Here is an 18,490-nt window from a genome sequence, read left to right on the forward strand (position 1 = left end):
ACAGATTAAAATACAAATTTAAAATACAGGACTGCAGTGGCACGAGAGGAAGAAATGACTCTTTTTCACATAACTCCCCTCTTCAGCCATCGTTCAGCCTGCCTGCCCCCTTTGCATGCAACCAACTGAAAACATAGATTTTGTGGAGTGGCAATCCAAATAGGATCCCCCCACCCCGTCCATTCTCATTTAAGTAGCATGTTGCAGGATTTATGTGAGCACACACCTAGATTCCAATCCTTGCTCAGCTGTGAAGCTTATTGGGGTGTCCAGGGGCCCAGTTGCCATCTCTCAGCCTAACCCACCAGCCGGGGTAGTTGAGAGGATAAAATTTGGGGGGGAGGAGGAGTGGCACGTGGTGCCCTGAACTCTCGGGACAGGGTTGGGGACGGAAATGGAAATAAATCCCTGGGCTAATCACTTATTTAGTTTTAAGTGTGGATGTTGACGCCTGCAGATTGTATCCAGCATCAGTCATACTCGAGAGTAGACTCTCTGCAGTTAATGGGTTTGACTGACCTTAGGCACGTTGATTTCAGAGGAGTAGGATTGAGCTGACTGTGCAACCCTGTGTTTGCCAATCTCCTTCCAGGCTGCCGTTCAACCGGTGGCCTCCACCGGCCCGGACCATGGCAAACCTCTGGAGAAAGCAGAGACCCTCTTCAGTCAGGAGCGGGACCCTCGCTTCAGTGAAATTTACAGCAGCATCGGCACAGGTGAGGGGGTTGGGGTCGGGGGTCGGGAATCAGAGCCGGTAATCGGTAGCCATGTCAGTCCATCCCCTGGGAGAAAAAAGAGAGAAATCTTGGGGAACGCCAGAGGTCCCAAGTTCAGTCCCCAGGAGCATATCCAGGTAGGGCTGGGGACGTCCGACCTCACCTGAAACCTCAGAGAGGCGCCGCCATCAGTGTCAACAGTCCTGGGCAAGATGGGCCCAAGCAGCCTTTTTGCTAGGAGGTAGCTTCCTATGAGTGGGATCCAGCATTAGTCCTGCTCACCGCCCTGGTCCTGCCAAGTGGTAGAGCTACTGCAGCCAAGAGTGGGCAGTGCTGGTGCCCCACTTCATAACACCCGTCTTGAAAGATCTACATTGGCTCCCAGTACATTTGCGAGCACAATTCAAAGTGTTGGTGCTGACCTTTAAATCCCTAATTGGCCTCGGTCCGGTATACCTGAAGGAGTGTCTCCACCCCCATTGTTCTGCCCGGACACTGAGGTCCAGCGCCGAGGGCCTTCTGGCGGTTCCCTCGCTGCAAGAAGCCAAGTTACAGGGTGGTGGATTTGTTCCTTATTTAGCTCTTTTCATTTATAAATCCTGCCTTCTCCCCAGGTCGGGACTCAAGGCGACTTACACAAGTTAAAGCGGCACAGAGAAAGTACAAGAAGCTAAAAGCATATTTTAAAACAAGTTTGTTTAAACTATAATGGAATCAAAATAGTACAAAGGCAGATTGAAACATAGATAATAAAAAAGCAGCACAGCAGTGTCAAAAGCCCTTTCCTTAAAAACAGTACAGTGGTACCTCGGGTTAAGAACTTAGTTCGTTCTGGAGGTCCGTTCTTAACCTGAAACAGTTCTTAACCTGAGGTACCACTTTAGCTAATGGGACCTCCCGCTGCCGCTGTGCCGCCACCGCACGATTTCTGTTCTCATCCTGAAGCAAAGTTCTTAACCCGAGGTACTATTTCTGGGTTAGCAGAGTCTGTAACCTGAAGCTTCTGTAACCTGAGGTACCAGTGTAATTTCCAAAAGGCCTGTCAGAATAAAATCATCTTCATCTGCCAGCAGGAAGGGCAAGGAGGGAGCCAGTCTCTTGGAATAAGGCCCATTGGATACTGCCCAATACTCCATTCTTGGGTGGCCAGGTTGGGACTAACCATGCTTCTCTCTCTCAATCAGACCAGACGAAAGCCGTCTCTTCTGGCTCTCTGCCCGCCAGCCAGTCCCTCTTCTCCCAGGGAAGCAGTTTCATAGCTCCGCGTCCCACCGAGAACTTCAGGTGAGGTCCAAGAAACAGTCTCAAGACTCCTGCGATTGGCTGAGGTTCCTTTCCAGCTTAGCCCAACCTCCGCAGTGCAGCGCTTAGAGTTCAAATCCCCACTCAGCCATCAAGTTCACAGTCTCCCATCAAGTTCACAGTCTCCTTTTTAACCTACATGAAAGTGGGCGGGGCGGGGGACCACGTATGCTGCCTTGAGCTCCTCGGAAGAAAGACGAGATAGAAACTGAGTGAACAAATGTAGGAATGAATGGCATGCCAGCTCTCCACATGCCTCTTCAGCCACACTGGCCTTTCCTCCCCTAACCCTGCCCTCTTCCTCGCCTCTGTAGGAGCAGCACAATGGTGCCCCCCGTGAACGTCATTCAGCAGCAGCTGCCCACGGCACCGCATTCAGCCTCGGCGGGGCAGATCCTGGCCCAGATCTCTCGCCACTCCAACCCCGATCAGGTCTCCGGGACCACGTGGGCTTCAGGGACGACACGCACATCTTTCACAGCCCAGGTAGTTTTTGTCTTTTTCCTGCAAACCGTATATATGGGCATCCCTAGTACAAAGTGGGCTTAGCCACAGTTTTGTGTCGAATAGTCACAAGCTGCCGTGTTTGCTGGAGGAGCTGGAGCTGGGCCTGGTTTAGGAGTATAGGAAGTTTCTGCCTCATAGAATCATAAAACTGTAGAGTTGGAAGGGACCCCTGGTGGTCATCTAGTCCAACCCCCTGCGATGCAAGAATCTCAACGAGATTATACATAACAGATGGCCATCCAGCCTCTGCTTAGAAATCTCCAAGGAAGGACATTTTGTTCCTGCAAGGACATAACACTCCAGCTTCCTATAACCTACCAGTTGCTTTTTATTTATCTGCTCACCGTTTAAATTTCTTTTTCGTCCTCTTCTAGCAAGTGGCTTCCCAGGCTGTTAAGACTCGGCCGCCTTCCTTTGCCATGGGCACCTTCCAAGGCACCCCATCCTCCTTCAGCCCCATGTCGACACAAGGCTCCACAGCTTCGCCAGGTGGCTCTGCTTACCCAAGCCTTGCCAGCCGCAACGCCAGCTTTGGTGAGTGTTCCCCACTAGGTTTGGAAGTTGCAAGCGTGGATCCTTCCACTGAAGAGGCAGGGCTCTGTCGCTGTGCAGTTCCTCGTTCAGCAGTGAAATGATGGGCGTGTATGTTGAGCACAGCGGGAAGGGCCGGAACTCAGCAGAAGAACACTTGCTTTGCTTGCAGAAAGTCCCAGGTTCAATTCCAGGCATCTCGTGCTAGGGCTGGGGAGACCATGCCTGAACATAACAAGAGCCCACAAGGACCGCCTCTCTCCATATGAACCTACCTGGACCCTGAGATCATCATCTGAGTCCCTTTTTCATGTGCTTCCTCTAAGAGAGGTCCAGAGGCTGGCAACATGAGAACAGGGCCTTTTCTGTAGTGGCCTCCCCGCTTATGGAATGCTCTCCCCAGAGAGGCTCACCTGGCACCTTCCTTGCATATCTTAGGGCACCAGGAAATAGCATTTCCCTTCAACCAAGCTTTTAGCTAATTAATATTCTACATCTTTTTAAATGTGTTTGTCTTGGAAACAATCGCACAATCATTTCTTCTTTTTTGAAATAATTTTTATTGGTTTTACAAAATAAATAATGATTAACATTTTTCAATAAAAGAAAAGTTTAAAATAAAACAAGATTCTCCCAAATCTTAGGACTCCCCTCAGTGGGTGCTTTAAGTATCTTAATCAACGGCATATTATAGTTCATCCAAATTTCAGTTCTCCAATATGTCCAAAGTCTATGTAACAATGCAAGGGTTATTCGAAGCATGCCATCAATCGCACAATCATTTCATGGTTGCCGGGAACAGTATCCACCTGGGATCCAGCTTCTGCCCCACTTCTGATTGTTAGACCTCTTTCTGCAGCCCAAAGCAGGGCGTTTCCGCCCACCAACTCCTTCTAAGCCAAACCAGTCAATCTAGATCAAAGTGTGTTATCAAGGGCATGGGGAAAGAACAGTCTGTCTCCTACACTTGGCACTAACCGCATTTTGTTCCTTTCAAAGCTGCTGGAGAGAGCGGGCAGGCCCCAGCCCCGTTCCAGCCCCGGGCAGCGGAGGGGGTCGCCGTGTGGTCGCAGTGGCAGGGTCAGCACCACGGACAGAGTCCAAGCGAGTCGCACGCCCAGCAGCCGCCGCCAAACCAGTCGGAAGTCTTCCCGGTCAGTCAATCTCCCCTCCGCCACGATTGCAGGAACACCCCCCCCCCCCCATTTTATAAATGGAAGCCAAGACACCAAGGCTCCTCTTGCTAGGGATCCAAACTAGGATTTAAACCTCCAGCAGCCGACTCTTATTTCCCCATCTTTGATTTATTTAAAAGTGCTGATAACCCAAGAAGCTGCACTATACTGAGCGATGTTGTTGGTCCACCTAATTCATTATTGTTTACACTGACCGGCGGCAGCTCTAGATCCTCTCACAGCACCCTTAACAAACAGTCCCCGGGATTCTTTCCGGGAAGCCAAAACTATTAAAGTGGTGTAAAGGTAAAGGGACCCGTGACCATCAGGTCCAGTCGTGTCCGACTCTGGGGTTACGGCGCTCATCTCGCTCTATAGGCCATGGGAGCTGGTGTTTGTCCACAGACAGCTTCCGGGTCATGTGGCCAGCATGACAAAGCTGCTTTCTGGCGAACCAGAGCAGCGCACGGAAACGCCGTTTACCTTCCCACTGGAGCGGTCCCTATTTATCTACTTGCACTTTGATGTGCTTTCGAACTGCTAGGTGGGCAGGAGCTGGAACCGAACAACAGGAGCTCACCCCGTCGCAGGGATTCGAACCGCCGAACTTCTGATTGGCAAGCCCTAGACTCTGTGGTTTAACCCACAGCGCCACCTGGGTCCCTTTAAAGTGGTGTAAGGGTGCTTTAAATGTATGATGCAGAAGCGATCTGAGTTGATACAGATAAAGGTTTTACATAGCACAATTGAGGGTGGGGTTCATTTTAGGGGGCGTTGTTAAATGTTTGCAAGTAGGAAACCCTTCTCCTGCATTCAGGAAACACTTTCTGCCTGTCCTAGAAGATACAGTGCGCCCAGGCAACGATCATTTCATCCTCATTTTTGAATTCCCTTTCATTTACAGGACATGTTGTCCATGCTGGGGGAACAGGGAGCCAGCTACAACAACGAAGAGTTTCCCGAGCTGAACATGTTCCCTCCCTTTTCGGAATAAGGATGGGAAAACAATCTGTGCAGACAGTGCAGTTTTTCGGGGCCTCCGTGTAGCGACGCAGGAAGGGAGGAGCGTTTGTGACTCCCCCCCATCCTTTCTAACTTCTGTCAAAGACTGCCAAAGCCTTCCTACTTCTGGGAAGGAGAAGCGCTGCAGGAGAGGCGTCGCGGAGGGAGTCCGGCTCGTTCCCAACTTGGGTGGAACCTTCGGCGAGGCCTCTGTTTCCCTCCTTCCCGGCAGACCTGCCGCGAACCGGTTGCGTTTTGGGGAAAGCCGCGTGTGCAAAGTCAAAAAGCAGTTGCGAGGACTTGGGGAGCCCGATGAATGGACGATGCTCAGTGTGCGATCATCAGGGATTTTTAAAAGCTCAATGGGTGTTTAGGTTTTTTTTTAAAAAAAAAAAAAAACACCCTACGCCATAACCTTTTATACATATATACATATATATATATATATATCTCAAAATTGTATTATTGTTTATACGATGTCAGGGAACGGGGGCAGAATTTGCACCCCGAAATGATGCTTAAAGCGCTGTGTAATTCCGTCACCTGTGAACACCCGAGGCATATAGAGGAACTCGTTGCCGAGCACTCGTTTCACTAGCGTCTTCACTCGTGTGTTCAGGTCTTGCATGTTATCTCCCTCGAGCAGTGTTAATGAAATGGAGGGGTCCGCCTGCCCCCACCCCAACGGTTCACCCTGCTGGGCTAGCAACTTTCTCACGTGCCCCCCCCCCTTCCCAGCAGCTGCCAAGGCCCCCCACCAGGACTTGGATGCTGTGTATGTGTTTAGGGTATTGTGCTCTCCCCACAATGTATAGGGGAACTGGGATGCCAGCCGGCACTGGGAACAACAAAGGAGTCGGGGGGGGGGAGTTGGGGGGCATCGAAGCTGGCTGCAGTTGGCTAGTCAAGGAAAAAGTAGGCATGGCTTGTCCTGAAGGAAGCCTTCAGGTACCTTTGTTCTCTGAAAACCCAGACAAGCAAGTGTGGTGTTTCCCTTCTGGGATGATGAGACCCAAGGTATCCACCATTCAAGCTGGCCCCGTTTCCTCCCATAACCTGTGCAATTAAAAGTGGGCCTCACTCATTAGTGGAACCCTCTTCGCCAGGGGTCAGCAACCTTTTTCAGCCATGGGCCGGTCCACCGTCCCTCAGACCGTGTGGTGGGCCGGACTGTATTTTTTTTGGGGGGGGGGGGAATGAACGAATTCCTATGCCCCATAAATAACCCAGAGATGCATTTTAAATAAAAGGACACATTCTACTCATTTAAAAACACGCTGATTCCTGGACCGTCCACGGGCCGCATTGAGAAGGCGATTGGGCCGCATCCGGCCCACGGGCCTTAGGTTGCCTACCCCTGCTCTTGGCTTCTTTTTTTCTTGTAATGCTTCAGGACGGGAGACTCTTCCAAGCCATAAAGAGCATCAGTAGCACAAAAGCTTTTTGTTGTTGTTGCATTGTTGAGGATTTCGGGGTTCACGTGGGTCCCCTTTGTGTCCATCCCTCTCTAAATGTGAAACGGGACAGGGCTGCGATCTTCCCTCGGCACTCACACAATTCTGGAAACAAGTAGATTTAATCTGAGCAGGTTTCCTTTCCACCTGTTGTTCCTGGTGATGTCTTCCATTCCCCCGCCTTCAGAGGGGGGGAAAGAACACACACACCTGTCTCTCTCTGTACCCCAATCCAGGCATCATCCTGCTCACCTGTTCTAGGGAGGTGGGGAGTAAGAATTGAAATGACATTATGGGAACCTTGTTCTGGAGATCGTCATTGAAATGTACTTACATTTGTCATGAAGCCTGAATTCTTGGAATCTACCACTGTCTTCTTTCAGAAATCGCAGTTGAAAGTGGGGTGCACCCCAGGCTTTGGATAGAGGGGAAGACTGTTCCTCTCGTGTTCCAGATGTTATGTATACGATATTGAATAGTGTAACAATGCAGTGCTGTCTTTTCTGAGAAGGAAAAATGAAAGATCAGGATAAATTCTTTTAAAAACCCACAGTGATTCTCATTTCTGTCTTGCAAAACTCAGCCATTGTTTGCCAAAGCGCAAGGATTGCTCTCCGGGCGTCCCAAAAATATGGCACCAACCACTTTGCAATTTAAAAGCAACAATAACTTTTTAGTAATGAGTGCAGAATTCAGCATCTGGATAATTTCTAGTTCTTTTTTTCTTTTTTTGTACTTAAAAAAAAAAATCAAGTTCCTAGCCCTCATGATGAAGAGGACCAGCTTGATGATGTCTGTGGGCCCATATCTCAGAAGCATTTTACTGTTTTTCGTGTCGGCCTTTTGTCCCTTGCCCTGGCTTAACAGAGCAATTATGCAAAATAAACGATATGCCATATGTTTTATTCATGATCTTGTGTTCAGCTTTGATGAGAAAAGAGTTTTTATTTTTTCCTGAATTTCAGCTGGTGGGTTTTAAGAATACAGGAATATGGTGTTCTCCCCCAGGACCAGGTTAACTTGGACCACTGTGTCAGCTCAGGCCCATGTGCTGTGGGATAGACTTCTTTCTTCAAGAAGACATTGGGGTTCAGAATCTCATCAGGCTGTGCTTTGGGGTCTGTTTCCAGAGGTGGGGCATTGCAGGGGGTGTCTGCTGACCAGTACCTCAAAAGCGGTGTGTACCTGACACCTCAAGGATTAGGATCTCCCCCAGCTTTCCTGGAAATGCCATTGGGGATTGAATTTGGGGCCTTCTGCATGCAAGGCAGGTGTTCTGCTGCTGAGCTGTGCCCATGATGCTCCATCACCCACAAGGCACCCTGAGGATGCATGCAATGGGGCACAGGCTGGCAGTAAGAAAGAAACCTTGGTACAGAAGGCAGCATCCATCTCTCCTGCCCAAGAGCCTGAACATTGCCCACCTGCCCACCCCAATGCCACTTTACCCATGGTGCACTGCGCTGCAGACCACCCTCATCACTGAGCTACTTGCAAAAAAAAGAAAAAGCAAGATCCCAGTCCTCATGGTTCTTAATGAGACTGGGCAAAGGTTTCTTCTTCTTTTTCTAGCACACCTGTGAACTGGCAGGGACACTTCTGCAGAGCCAATGGCTCGTTTACGTAATAATCCATGGTTCGTTACACTGGGTGCTTTCCCCACAAAGGCCAGAAATGAGGTGCAGCTTGCCCTGTTTACTGCTACTCCCAGGGTATATTGCTTCTATATCTGGAGGCTCTATTGTGCATAAATAGCTATCACAGGCTTCCTCAAAACTCTGCCCTCCAGATGTTTTGAGACTACAATTCCCATCATCCCTGGCCACCGGTCCTGCTAGCTAGGGACCGTGGGAGTTGTAGGCCAGAAACATCTGGAGGGCCATGTTTGAGGAAGCCTGAGCTATCAGGAGATCTATGTAAACTCATTTAATCCTTTTTTTAAAAATAAGAACCGTTACTTCCCTCTCGACACAGGGGGGGGGGGAACGGTTTGGCCACGCTACATTTAACCTCCAAAGAATCCTGGGAACTGTCATTTGTTAGGGGTGCTGGGAAATGCAGCTATAGTTCCCAGGAATTTTTTTTGGGGGGGGGAGCCTTAAATGTATGGGGTATAGGGCAGCCACAACCTTTCTCCTACATGGACACAAACCACATAGCAGCTGCCTTACATGGAGTTGGAAGGGAGCATGTAGCCCACCCCCTGCAATGCAGGAACATTGTTCCATTTCACTTAGGGATGCCTACTGCTGGCTGGCTGAGGTTCTCTGGGGATTATTTCTAAAACTGGAACTGCCAGCGATTCAATCTGGGGCTGTTCCACATGCTCAGCTGGTGCCCTCCCTCAGATCTCTGTGACATGGTTACAGCCTTAATGCTCACCTGGCTCAGGTAAACATGCAAGAGCAGCTACAGCAAAAGGCCTCCCAATTCTGCTCCCAGTCCCTAGCTCAGTGTCTTAACCACTACCTCCCACTGCCCTCTCACTCCCCCCCCCTGCCATCTCTCAGCCTCCTTCCACCAGTTGAAGAGTTGAGATGAAATGCAGACCATGCCTGCAACTGATGCTTGTGGCCAGGAGTGAAAACCTCTATGCCTTCTTTTCTTTTCTCTTTACATCACTGGCTTCTGAATAGCTGCCTCCGCAAAAGCTTGTATCAGAGGTTAAAGCTCTGCTTCTCTCACCCCTTGTAAAGTTTCTGCCTCTGTGATGCTGCAGGGTGGCTCTGAAGAGGCCCAGGGGCCAGAATAACAATGAGGACAATTTATACATTTCCCACAATCTACTGGTGTGCAGAACAGTATATATTGATTTACATTGGTCTGTCCCACCAGGGAGTGCTCTTGCTTTACTTTCACATTCAGGTGTAATTTTATTTACATCTAGTCCAACCCCTGCCATCATGACACCTTGAATGAGGCCCAGAAACAAACAGGCAACCGGTGCTGCTGGAGAGCCAGTGTGGTGTAGTGGTTAAAAGCAGTAGTCTCGTAATCTGGGGAACTGGGTTCACGTCTCCGCTCCTCCACATGCAGCTGCTGGGTGACCTTGGGCTAGTCACACTTCTTTGAAGTCTCTCAGCCTCACTCACCTCACAGAGTGTTTGTTGTGGGGGAGGAAGGGAAAGTCGAATGTGAGCCGCTTTGAGACTCCTTTGGGTAGTGATAAAGCGGGATATCAAATCCAAATTCCAACTTCTTCTTCTTCTTCTTTGACAGGTTATATGAGATCTAAACGGAATCCCAGCCAGTAGTCTGGCTGCAGCATTTTGGACCAATAGACCAAATCTCTCCCCACCCCCGCTCTTTCCTCCACCGCCAAATTCAGCCTTGAAGCTCTCACAGGGGCAACTTTGGCCCATCCATCACTGCCTCCCATCCTTAACTACCTCACAGGGTTGCTGGGAGGATACAGCACCCCTCAAGCTATTTGGAGGAAAGGAGGGATACATGTGAGATAGTTTAGCAAACTGTGTGTGTGTGTGTGTGTGTGTGTGTGTGTGTGTGTGTGTGTGTAGAAGCAAACCGCTTCATGGCTTGCAGCAAAGCAGTCAGTTCCTCCTATGACCCATTTCCCATTTCTTTTCGGGGGGAGGGAACCCACCACTAGCAGCAATATAGTCATAAGTTCCCCACTTCCTCCTTCCCACCCGCTACTTCAGCTGAAAAGGCTCCTGTGCTTTTTATAGTTGTGGTAGAACCAACAGGTGGAGCTTTGGCCCGGCAGAGCAGCTGCCCGGGTTTGAATGATCTTCCTGCAGAGGGAAGTATGCTAGAGGGAAGGGGAAATTGGGTCCTGCATTTCCACTAAGCTCTGAAAGAGTAGCTCTGTACGTGCGCATCAGCCAGCGCCAACTCCTGCACATCTTTGGGAACTACGATTCCCACTGGCTGGCGCTGACAGGAGCTGTAGTTCCACAACATCAGGAGGGTACTGGGCTGCGGTTTGCATTTTACGGAGGGCTGTAAGATCTTAAAACCAGGTCCCTGCAAGAAACAGACTTAGCAGCAGCTCCAGGGCAGCAGAAAAAGACAAATCAAGAACTTATTCATGACTCACTTAACACAAGGATGGCTATTCTGTGACACTGCCAATGTGATTTTGTCGTCGTTTAATGCATTTGTATATTGGCTCCCAGTTCATTTATGAGCACAGTTCAAAATGTCGGTGCTGACCTTTAAAGCCCTAAACAGCCTTGGCCCAGTATACCCGAAGGAGTGTCTTCACCTCCATTGTCCAGCCCAGACACTGAGGTCCAGCTCCAAGGGCCTTCTGGCGGTTCCCTCACAGTGAGAAGTGAAGTTACAGGGAGCCAGGCAGAGGGCCTTCTTGGTAGTGGCACCTTCCCAGTGGAACGCCCTCCCATCAGATGTCAAGGGGATAGACAATTGCAGACTTCACAGAGACATCTGAAGGCAGCCCTGTATTGGGAAGCTTTCATGCTGGAAGCCACCCAGAGTAGCTGGGGCAAAGCAGTCAAAAGGGTGGGGTATAAGTAATAAATATTATTATTATTATTATTATTATTATTATTATTATTATTATTCCCAGGTTGGGATTCAAGGCAGCTTACAACATTTGCGGACAAAAATACAAAGCAATAAAAACAAGCTAGTTAAAAGCAGTGAATATAATGCATCAGAACACGTTTAGAACTAGGAATTAAAGCACAGCCTGACCTGACAGCAGCCCAGTGGTCAGCATTGCCTGCGCCTCAGGCTCAATCTAGACACATGAAAGAAGTGTTTCCATTAAATGCGTTGCAAACTTTGTATGAGAAATTGGGTTGGCAAAAATGGAACTCCACAGCGCCATCTGGCGCCACAGTGTTAGAATGCATAAGCAATGAATATAAAGCGTTTTTTCTTTGCCAGTGTACCTGAGTCCTCTGTTTCGAAAGGTCTGTTTGAACAGGTAGATTTCGCTCAGCCTGCTGGCGGAAAGAGTGAGTGAGGAGGAAGCCAGCCTGGCCTCTCTCGGGAGGGAATTCCACAATATAGACGCAGCCGCAGAAAAGGCTCTCTCTTCTGTCATACTTCTTATGTTGATGGGGTCGAGAGAAGGTTGTTAGACTCCAGCTCCCATCAGCGCTGGTGATCAGGTCCTGCTTCTGGGATCCCCAATTGGGCACCTGGGTGCCCCCGGTGAGAACAGGAGGCTGGACTAGATGGCTACAGTACTCTTCTTACGCCAAAAGCAGCAGGCTCAAAGAGGCCATAGCAGTTTGGGAGGTCTTGCGCGACAAAACCTGCTTCCCTGGAAGATCAAACTTCTTGTCATAAAGGAAAGCAATGGCAGAACATACTAGGGACTCAGCCACAATGGTCAAAGAACAACACTTTGAATGTGTTATGAACATGCAACAGCAGGTGGCAATAGAGAGCAAACAAATTTTCTATGCGGTTTTTACATAGGTTTTTTTTTCTTTTGTTATAACGATTTAATTTCTGACTTATTTATAGCGGGTTTTTCCTGTGTGTAGATCTACCCCAGGAAGTGTGGGACTGGTGCTCTGTTTGACACAACGTCATCTAACCTCCCCGCAAACAAATTGGAACAAAGGCTCCTGAAATAGTTAACGTCATCTGACATCCCTGCAGACAGATCAGGATGAATGTTTGATAAAGAGGTTGTCTGGAAGTGGCTTTATATGGTCACTGCCAGCTAGGAAGCCTTAATCTAAGGCAGCAACCATTGCTGGACCATTTTGGATGGCCGTGCGCGATCCGACGCCGCCTCTCCCCACCGGAGCCTCATCGCGCCACGTTTTAAAGCTGCAAGGAGCGAACAGCAGTGCTGCTGTTCGCTCCCTGTAGCTTTAAAACACGGCGCGGCGAGGCTCCGGTGACGGTCGGAAGGGGCCCCCGGACTTTTTTCCCCATAGGAACGCATTAATTAAATTTTAATGCGTTCCTATGGGAAACGGTGCCTCGCAAGACGAAATTTCCGCAAGACGAAAAGTCTTGCGGAACGAATTAATTTCGTCTTGCGGGATACCACTGTACAAGGATATATTCAAATCATGCAAAACTCTTGAGATTTCTACACCACCTCCCCCTCTCTCCATCTTCCATCCAGGTATGCAAGAAACATTCTAACCATTCAAGGATGCCTTCCAGTCAAGGGAAAGCACTCATAGGATCATATACTCATGGAATTGTAGAGTTGGAAGGGACCCCCAAGGGTCATCTAGAGCCCCCTCCAATGCAGGGTCTCCAGTAGATCGAGGGTGGGGTGTGGCCTGGGGTGAGAGTCCTGAGGCCACATGCGGCCCCCAAGCCCAAGGATCCCACCCCTATGGGGTATTCATTCATTCATTTGTTTTCTAATTTCTGTGTATTGTGTGCTGTCCTCTCCCAAAGCATCCATGGCGTCGACACAATATAAACCCCAAGCAGCCATTGTGATCAGGAAAAGCAGATTGAGTTCTGAAATCAAATTCTCATTAGCCTGGAGAGGAAAGTAGCGTTCCTGTCTTCCACTTCATTTGCCTGGGAGCCAGAACATTTTGTGTTGCTAGATGTGACTCTTGCCTTCTCTGTGTCATGTGGGGCCTTACGAATCTCCAGTTGGAAATTCCCTGTTATTCATACATATGCACACATGCACAAGCATTGACTTATGACAATTTTTAGCAAATCAAGGTGAGCTCAAGGTCAACTGCTCATCGCATTCCTGCTGCTGTAGGTTTTGGTGCCCTGTGCCTGCCCAACCCAGAATTTGGTCGGGGTGGGGCTGGGGAATAATGAAACCAGCTCCAAATCAATCCCAAAATCTCCTTTTCAAAGCCAGCAGGAGAAACAGCCTTGATTGAGATTCTACTCTTTTCTCTGCAGCTTTGAACACTCTGAACAATCGAAGGCAGCTTGCAGAAATATTCGAGAAGGAAAACACAAGATCCTCACAATGCCGCTATGCTAAATGGCAGAAACTCAAATAAAGGTGTGTGGATTGTGTCGTACATGGCCATGATGCTCTGGGGCGAGCAAGCCTTAATTCAGGGGTCCCCAAACTAAGGCCCGGGGGCCGGATGCGGCCCAATCGCCTTCTAAATGCGGCCCACGGACAGTCCGGGAATCAGCGTGTTTTTACATGAGTAGAATGTGTCGTTTTATTTAAAATGCATCTCTGGGTTATTTGTGGGGCATAGGAATTTGTTCATTTTTTTCCCCAAAATATATTCCGGCCCCGCACAAGGTCTGAGGGACAGTGGACCGGCCCCCTGCTGAAAAAGTTTGCTGACCCCTGCCTTAATTCATTTCTTTATTCTTGTGTTTATATCCTGTCTTTCCTCCAAGGAGCTGCAGGCAGTGTCTGTGGCTTTTTCTCCCTCTCCCCATTTCATCCTCACAACAACCCTGCAAAGTTGGCTAGGCTGTGAGACTGGCCCACGGTCACCCAGTAAGAGCTTTGTGGCCGAGTGGGGAGTTGAACCCTGGATTTCTCCAGTCCCCCCAGCCTAACACTCTTTTTTTTTTTATAAGATTTTTATTATTTTCCAATAAAACAAGAGAAACACATAGCATAACATAAACACCAACATTAACACAATAAAAAACACATTACATAAATACAATCAACAAAGAAAACAATTAAAACAAAACCAAAACCAATACATACCTAAACTGGAACACCAATCTTTCTCTTACTACTTAACAAAATCTAGTTTCTGATCTTCTAAAGGGACCTCCCCCGCTTTCCCTCCTCTGCCTTCAATACTAATATACTTTGGTAACATCCATTTTTAACATTACAATTCATTATCCAACCTTTTATAATATCATAAAAACTTAACATCTTATAGTATCATGAAATAATTCTTAAATCAATCTTATACTTCTTTTCACTTAAGCTGCTGCTATTAATCAGTTACATATCTCTTCACTAATTCAAAATTCCCAAAATCGTAACATCAAAATCTTAAAACTTAACATCAAAATCCTAAAATCTTAACACACTATCTTCAGGGTACCATAAATCCATCCTAATTCAATTTTTATCATTTTCACCCTATTCCCCTTCTCACCATTTTTCTGCTCTCTCCCATGCCCCCCCACCATTCATCTTTACATTTCCCTCTGTTGTCCTTGTTCAGTATCATCTTAAAATTTATAAATCTCCTCCTTGGGCGCCTCAAGAGGCACCAGCTCTCCTCTCCCAGCAACTCCATTTCGCAATTTTGGTTTCCTTCCACTTGTGTCTTCAAAAATCTTCTCAGCTTCATCTCTGGACTCCCACTCCAGAGACTGAATCTCGTAGCTCCAGTCAAAACATCAGCCCTGTGTTTCTCACTACACCAGGGCCGTCCATTTACCTGGGGTTGCTGAATCAATTCGTCCCATTTCTCCAGCACCTGCCCCAGTTCCCTGAAGAAGTCTACTTCCAAATTATCAAAATTTTCCCAGATCTGGCTGGTCTCTCCTGCTCCACAACAAATTTCTTTGAAATTACGACCTAACCAGTCCATTTTCCGATTCACAAACTCCAATTGCAGAAGGATTGTTCTTTGTTCCTGGGTAATACCCGGGTCTAGAATCAGTTTAAAAGCGAAAGCAAGCATGGTTGGAGAAAACAAAGGGTGTCAAATGTCAGTAATTTTCCATCCTGCGTATTAGTTTTCCAGCGCCATTTTCCCTGAGACAGGGTGCCAAAATTAATTCCAAAAGCCACAGAAGAGATATTTCCAAAATCTTCAATCCCTCAAATTGGGATTTAATCCATCTTCTCTGTCAAAGTGCTTCGTAGCAACATTGTGTCTAGTAATGCAGCTGCAGCCGCTTGAAGCTTAATTACCTCCTCTGCACAACAAAGGAGAGGGACGGGCTTCCTTTTAACATCCCTCCCGGTTGCCAATTATTCAAATGTAAATCCAATTAGTCCCACACTTACAGCAGCCGGGGTTCTTCTTTTTTCTTTGAAGTTAGCAGGAAAAGCTTGGTGCTCAGGTCTGGCAGAATTGCTGCTTTGATCTCCCGGGGGGGGTGCATCCGCCTCTCCAGTCCCGTGTCGGTAGCTCCGCTCGCTTGATTTTCCCCCCTTACGAGGGTCAATCAAGAGCAGAGACGGCACGTCTGGGACCCACGAGGCCGCGGTCCACGGGACGCTCTTCCCGTGGCTTTAAGGGGCCCTTGGCGCAGACAAGGAGACCCCTAAAACCCCCCGGGGACTGGAACTGACTCAGCTCCGCTCCGCCATTATCCGGCACCAAACCGGAAGCCCCCCCCAGCCTAACACTCTAACCATGGCACCACACTGGCTCTGAGGGACCGCATATCAAAGATTTGCATTGGGTCAAAACAAGCCCTGACAGGTGTTTTACCTGTTACCCCTGCCCACCCACCACTCCCTAGCTGCCTGAGCACAATTTTTTCCAACTGGTATGTTCTCAAAACTTTTTTTTTCAATTCCATGAAAAATGAACACAATCCCAGGAAATTGTGTTCTTTGACACCTTTGTTGTTGTTGTTGTTCAGTCATTCAGACGTGTCCGACTCTTCGTGACCCCATGGACCAGAGCACGCCAGGCACGCCTATCCTTCACTGCCTCTCGCAGTTTGGTCAAACTCATGTTAGTAGCTTCGAGAACACTGTCCAACCATCTCATCCTCTGTCGTCCCCTTCTCCTTGTGCCCTCCATCTTTCCCAACATCAGGGTCTTTTCTAGGGAGTCTTCTCTTCTCATGAGGTGGCCAAAGTACTGGAGCCTCAACTTCAGGATCTGTCCTTCTAGTGAGCACGCAGGGCTGATTTCTTTAAGGATGGAGAGGTTTGATCTTCTTGCAGTCCATGGGACTCTCAAGAGTCTCCTCCAGCACCATAATTCAAAAGCATCAATTCTTCGGCGATCAGTCTTCTTTATGGTCTAACTCTCACTTCCATACATTACTACTGGGAAAACCATAGCTTTAACTATACGGACCTTTGTCAGCAATCTTTGCTTTTTAAGATGCTGTCTAGGTTTGTCATTGCTTTTCTCCCAAGAAGCAGGCATCTTCTAATTTCGTGACTGATGTCACCATCTGCAGTGATCATAGAACCCAAGAAAGTGAAATCTCTCACTGCCTCCATTTCTTCCCCTTCTATTTGCCAGGAGGTGATGGGACCAGTGGCCATGATCTTAGTTTTTTTGATGTTGAGCTTCAGACCATATTTTGCGCTCTCCTTTCACCCTCATTAAAAGGTTCTTTAATTCCTCCTCACTTTCTGCCATCAAGGTTGTATCATCAGCATATCTGAGGTTGTTGATATTTTTTTCCGGCAATCTTATTAAGAACATAAGACTAGCCTGCTGGATCAGGCCAATGCCCCATCTAGTCCAGCATCCTGTTCTCACAGCGGCCAACCAGAAGCCTTTTGGAAACCTGCAAGCAGGACCTGAGCACAAGAGGCCTCTCCCCTCCTGTGGTTTCCAGCAACTGGTATTCAGGAGTATTGCTGCCTCCAACTATGGAGGCAAGAGCAGAGCCATTATGACTGGCAGCCATCAGAAGTCTTCTCCTCCATCAGTTTTATCTTCCATGCTGTTTAACACCGACATGAAACCACTGAGTGGGGTTATCCAGAGTTTCGGAGCACATTGTCAACAATATGCTGATGACACTCAGCTCTGCTTGTCATTTACATCTGCAGGCGAGGCTGTGGATGTGGATGTGCTGGACCAGTGTCTTGCTTCAGTGTTGGACTGGATGAGAGCCAACAAACTGGAGTTCAATCCAGATAAGACAGAGGCACTGTTGGTGGGTGGTTCCCTAGACTGGATCGATGGGAGGTGGCCTGCTCTTGATGTGGTCACACTCCCTCTGAAAGAGTAGGGATGCAGCTTGGGGCTACTTCTGGATCCATTGCTGTCACCTGAGGCTCGGTGGCACCGAGTTCCTTCCACCAGCTTGAGCTGATGGCCCAGCTGCGCCCCTATCTACTCCAGTAACCTACTAAACGTGTTATACATGGGGCTGCCTCTGAAGACTGTTCAGAAACGTTGGCTGGTACAGAATTCAGTGACCAGGTTGTTCACTGTAGCAAGATGGTTTGAGCCTATTACACCGATCCTAGTCTGACTACACTGGTAGCCAATTAATTTCCAGCCCAACTCAAAATGCTGGTGTTGACCGATAAAGTCTTAAATGGCTTGGGGCCTCAATAACTCTAGGTGGACCACCTCTCCCCATATGAACCTACCCAGACCCTGTGATCACCATCAGAGGCCCTTTGTGTTCCTCCCTCCTCCATGAGAGATCTGGAAGTTGGAAACACGAGAACAGGCCTTTTCTACAATGGCTCCCCTTTTGCGAAATGCTCTCCCCAGAGAAGCTCACCTGGCACCTTCATTACATATCTTTAGGCACCATGCAGAATCATTTCACTTCAACCAGGCATTCAGCTGATTACCGGTAATCATTCTATTGCTTTAAAAATGTGTTTGGGGGGGGGGAGGTTATTGGTCTGTTTTTGTTTTTGTTATGTATTTTGTATTCTCATTTTGTATTTTGTTGTTGCGAACTGCCCTGTGATCTTCAGATGAAGAGTGGTATACAAATTAATTAAACAACAATAATAAATATATAATAATAATTTGTCTAATCTTCTTTAAAAGCAATCTAGGTTGGTGGCCATCATTGCCTCCTAAGTTTCACAGTTTGACTATGTGCTGCATGAAAAAGGGCTTTCTACTGTTCCTTTTGCAAAATGGGGTTTGTGTTATTTGCGAAGCTAGTTCAATGTTTTGAAAGTACCTAGCAAGTTTGATACTTATTCTTTATTGGGTTACAGCTAACTAAGCTCTACTCAGAGTAGATCCATATC

The 18,490-nt window shown here is 48.0% G+C and overlaps 1 protein-coding gene across 3 annotated transcripts in view; it reads left to right on the forward strand.

Annotated features, from left to right (window-relative positions):
• The window catches only part of ARNT (aryl hydrocarbon receptor nuclear translocator), a 35,433-nt gene extending 30,176 nt beyond the window's left edge, over positions 1 to 5,257 (forward strand). For 2 of the 3 annotated variants that reach the window (XM_033174205.1, XM_033174207.1), the window contains 6 exons: positions 593 to 716; positions 1,901 to 2,000; positions 2,333 to 2,504; positions 2,900 to 3,059; positions 4,056 to 4,210; positions 5,136 to 5,257. In XM_033174205.1, the coding sequence (XP_033030096.1) occupies positions 593 to 716; positions 1,901 to 2,000; positions 2,333 to 2,504; positions 2,900 to 3,059; positions 4,056 to 4,210; positions 5,136 to 5,225 (801 nt within the window). In that variant the 3' untranslated portion in view covers positions 5,226 to 5,257. The remainder of the gene's footprint in view (positions 1 to 592; positions 717 to 1,900; positions 2,001 to 2,332; positions 2,505 to 2,899; positions 3,060 to 4,055; positions 4,211 to 5,135) is intronic. The other variant, XM_033174206.1, reaches the window with a different exon arrangement.
• The last annotated feature ends 13,233 nt before the right edge of the window (positions 5,258 to 18,490 follow it).

The sequence above is a fragment of the Lacerta agilis genome, chromosome 17 (assembly GCF_009819535.1).
Source record: "Lacerta agilis isolate rLacAgi1 chromosome 17, rLacAgi1.pri, whole genome shotgun sequence".
NCBI classification, from domain to species: Eukaryota; Metazoa; Chordata; class Lepidosauria; order Squamata; family Lacertidae; genus Lacerta; species Lacerta agilis.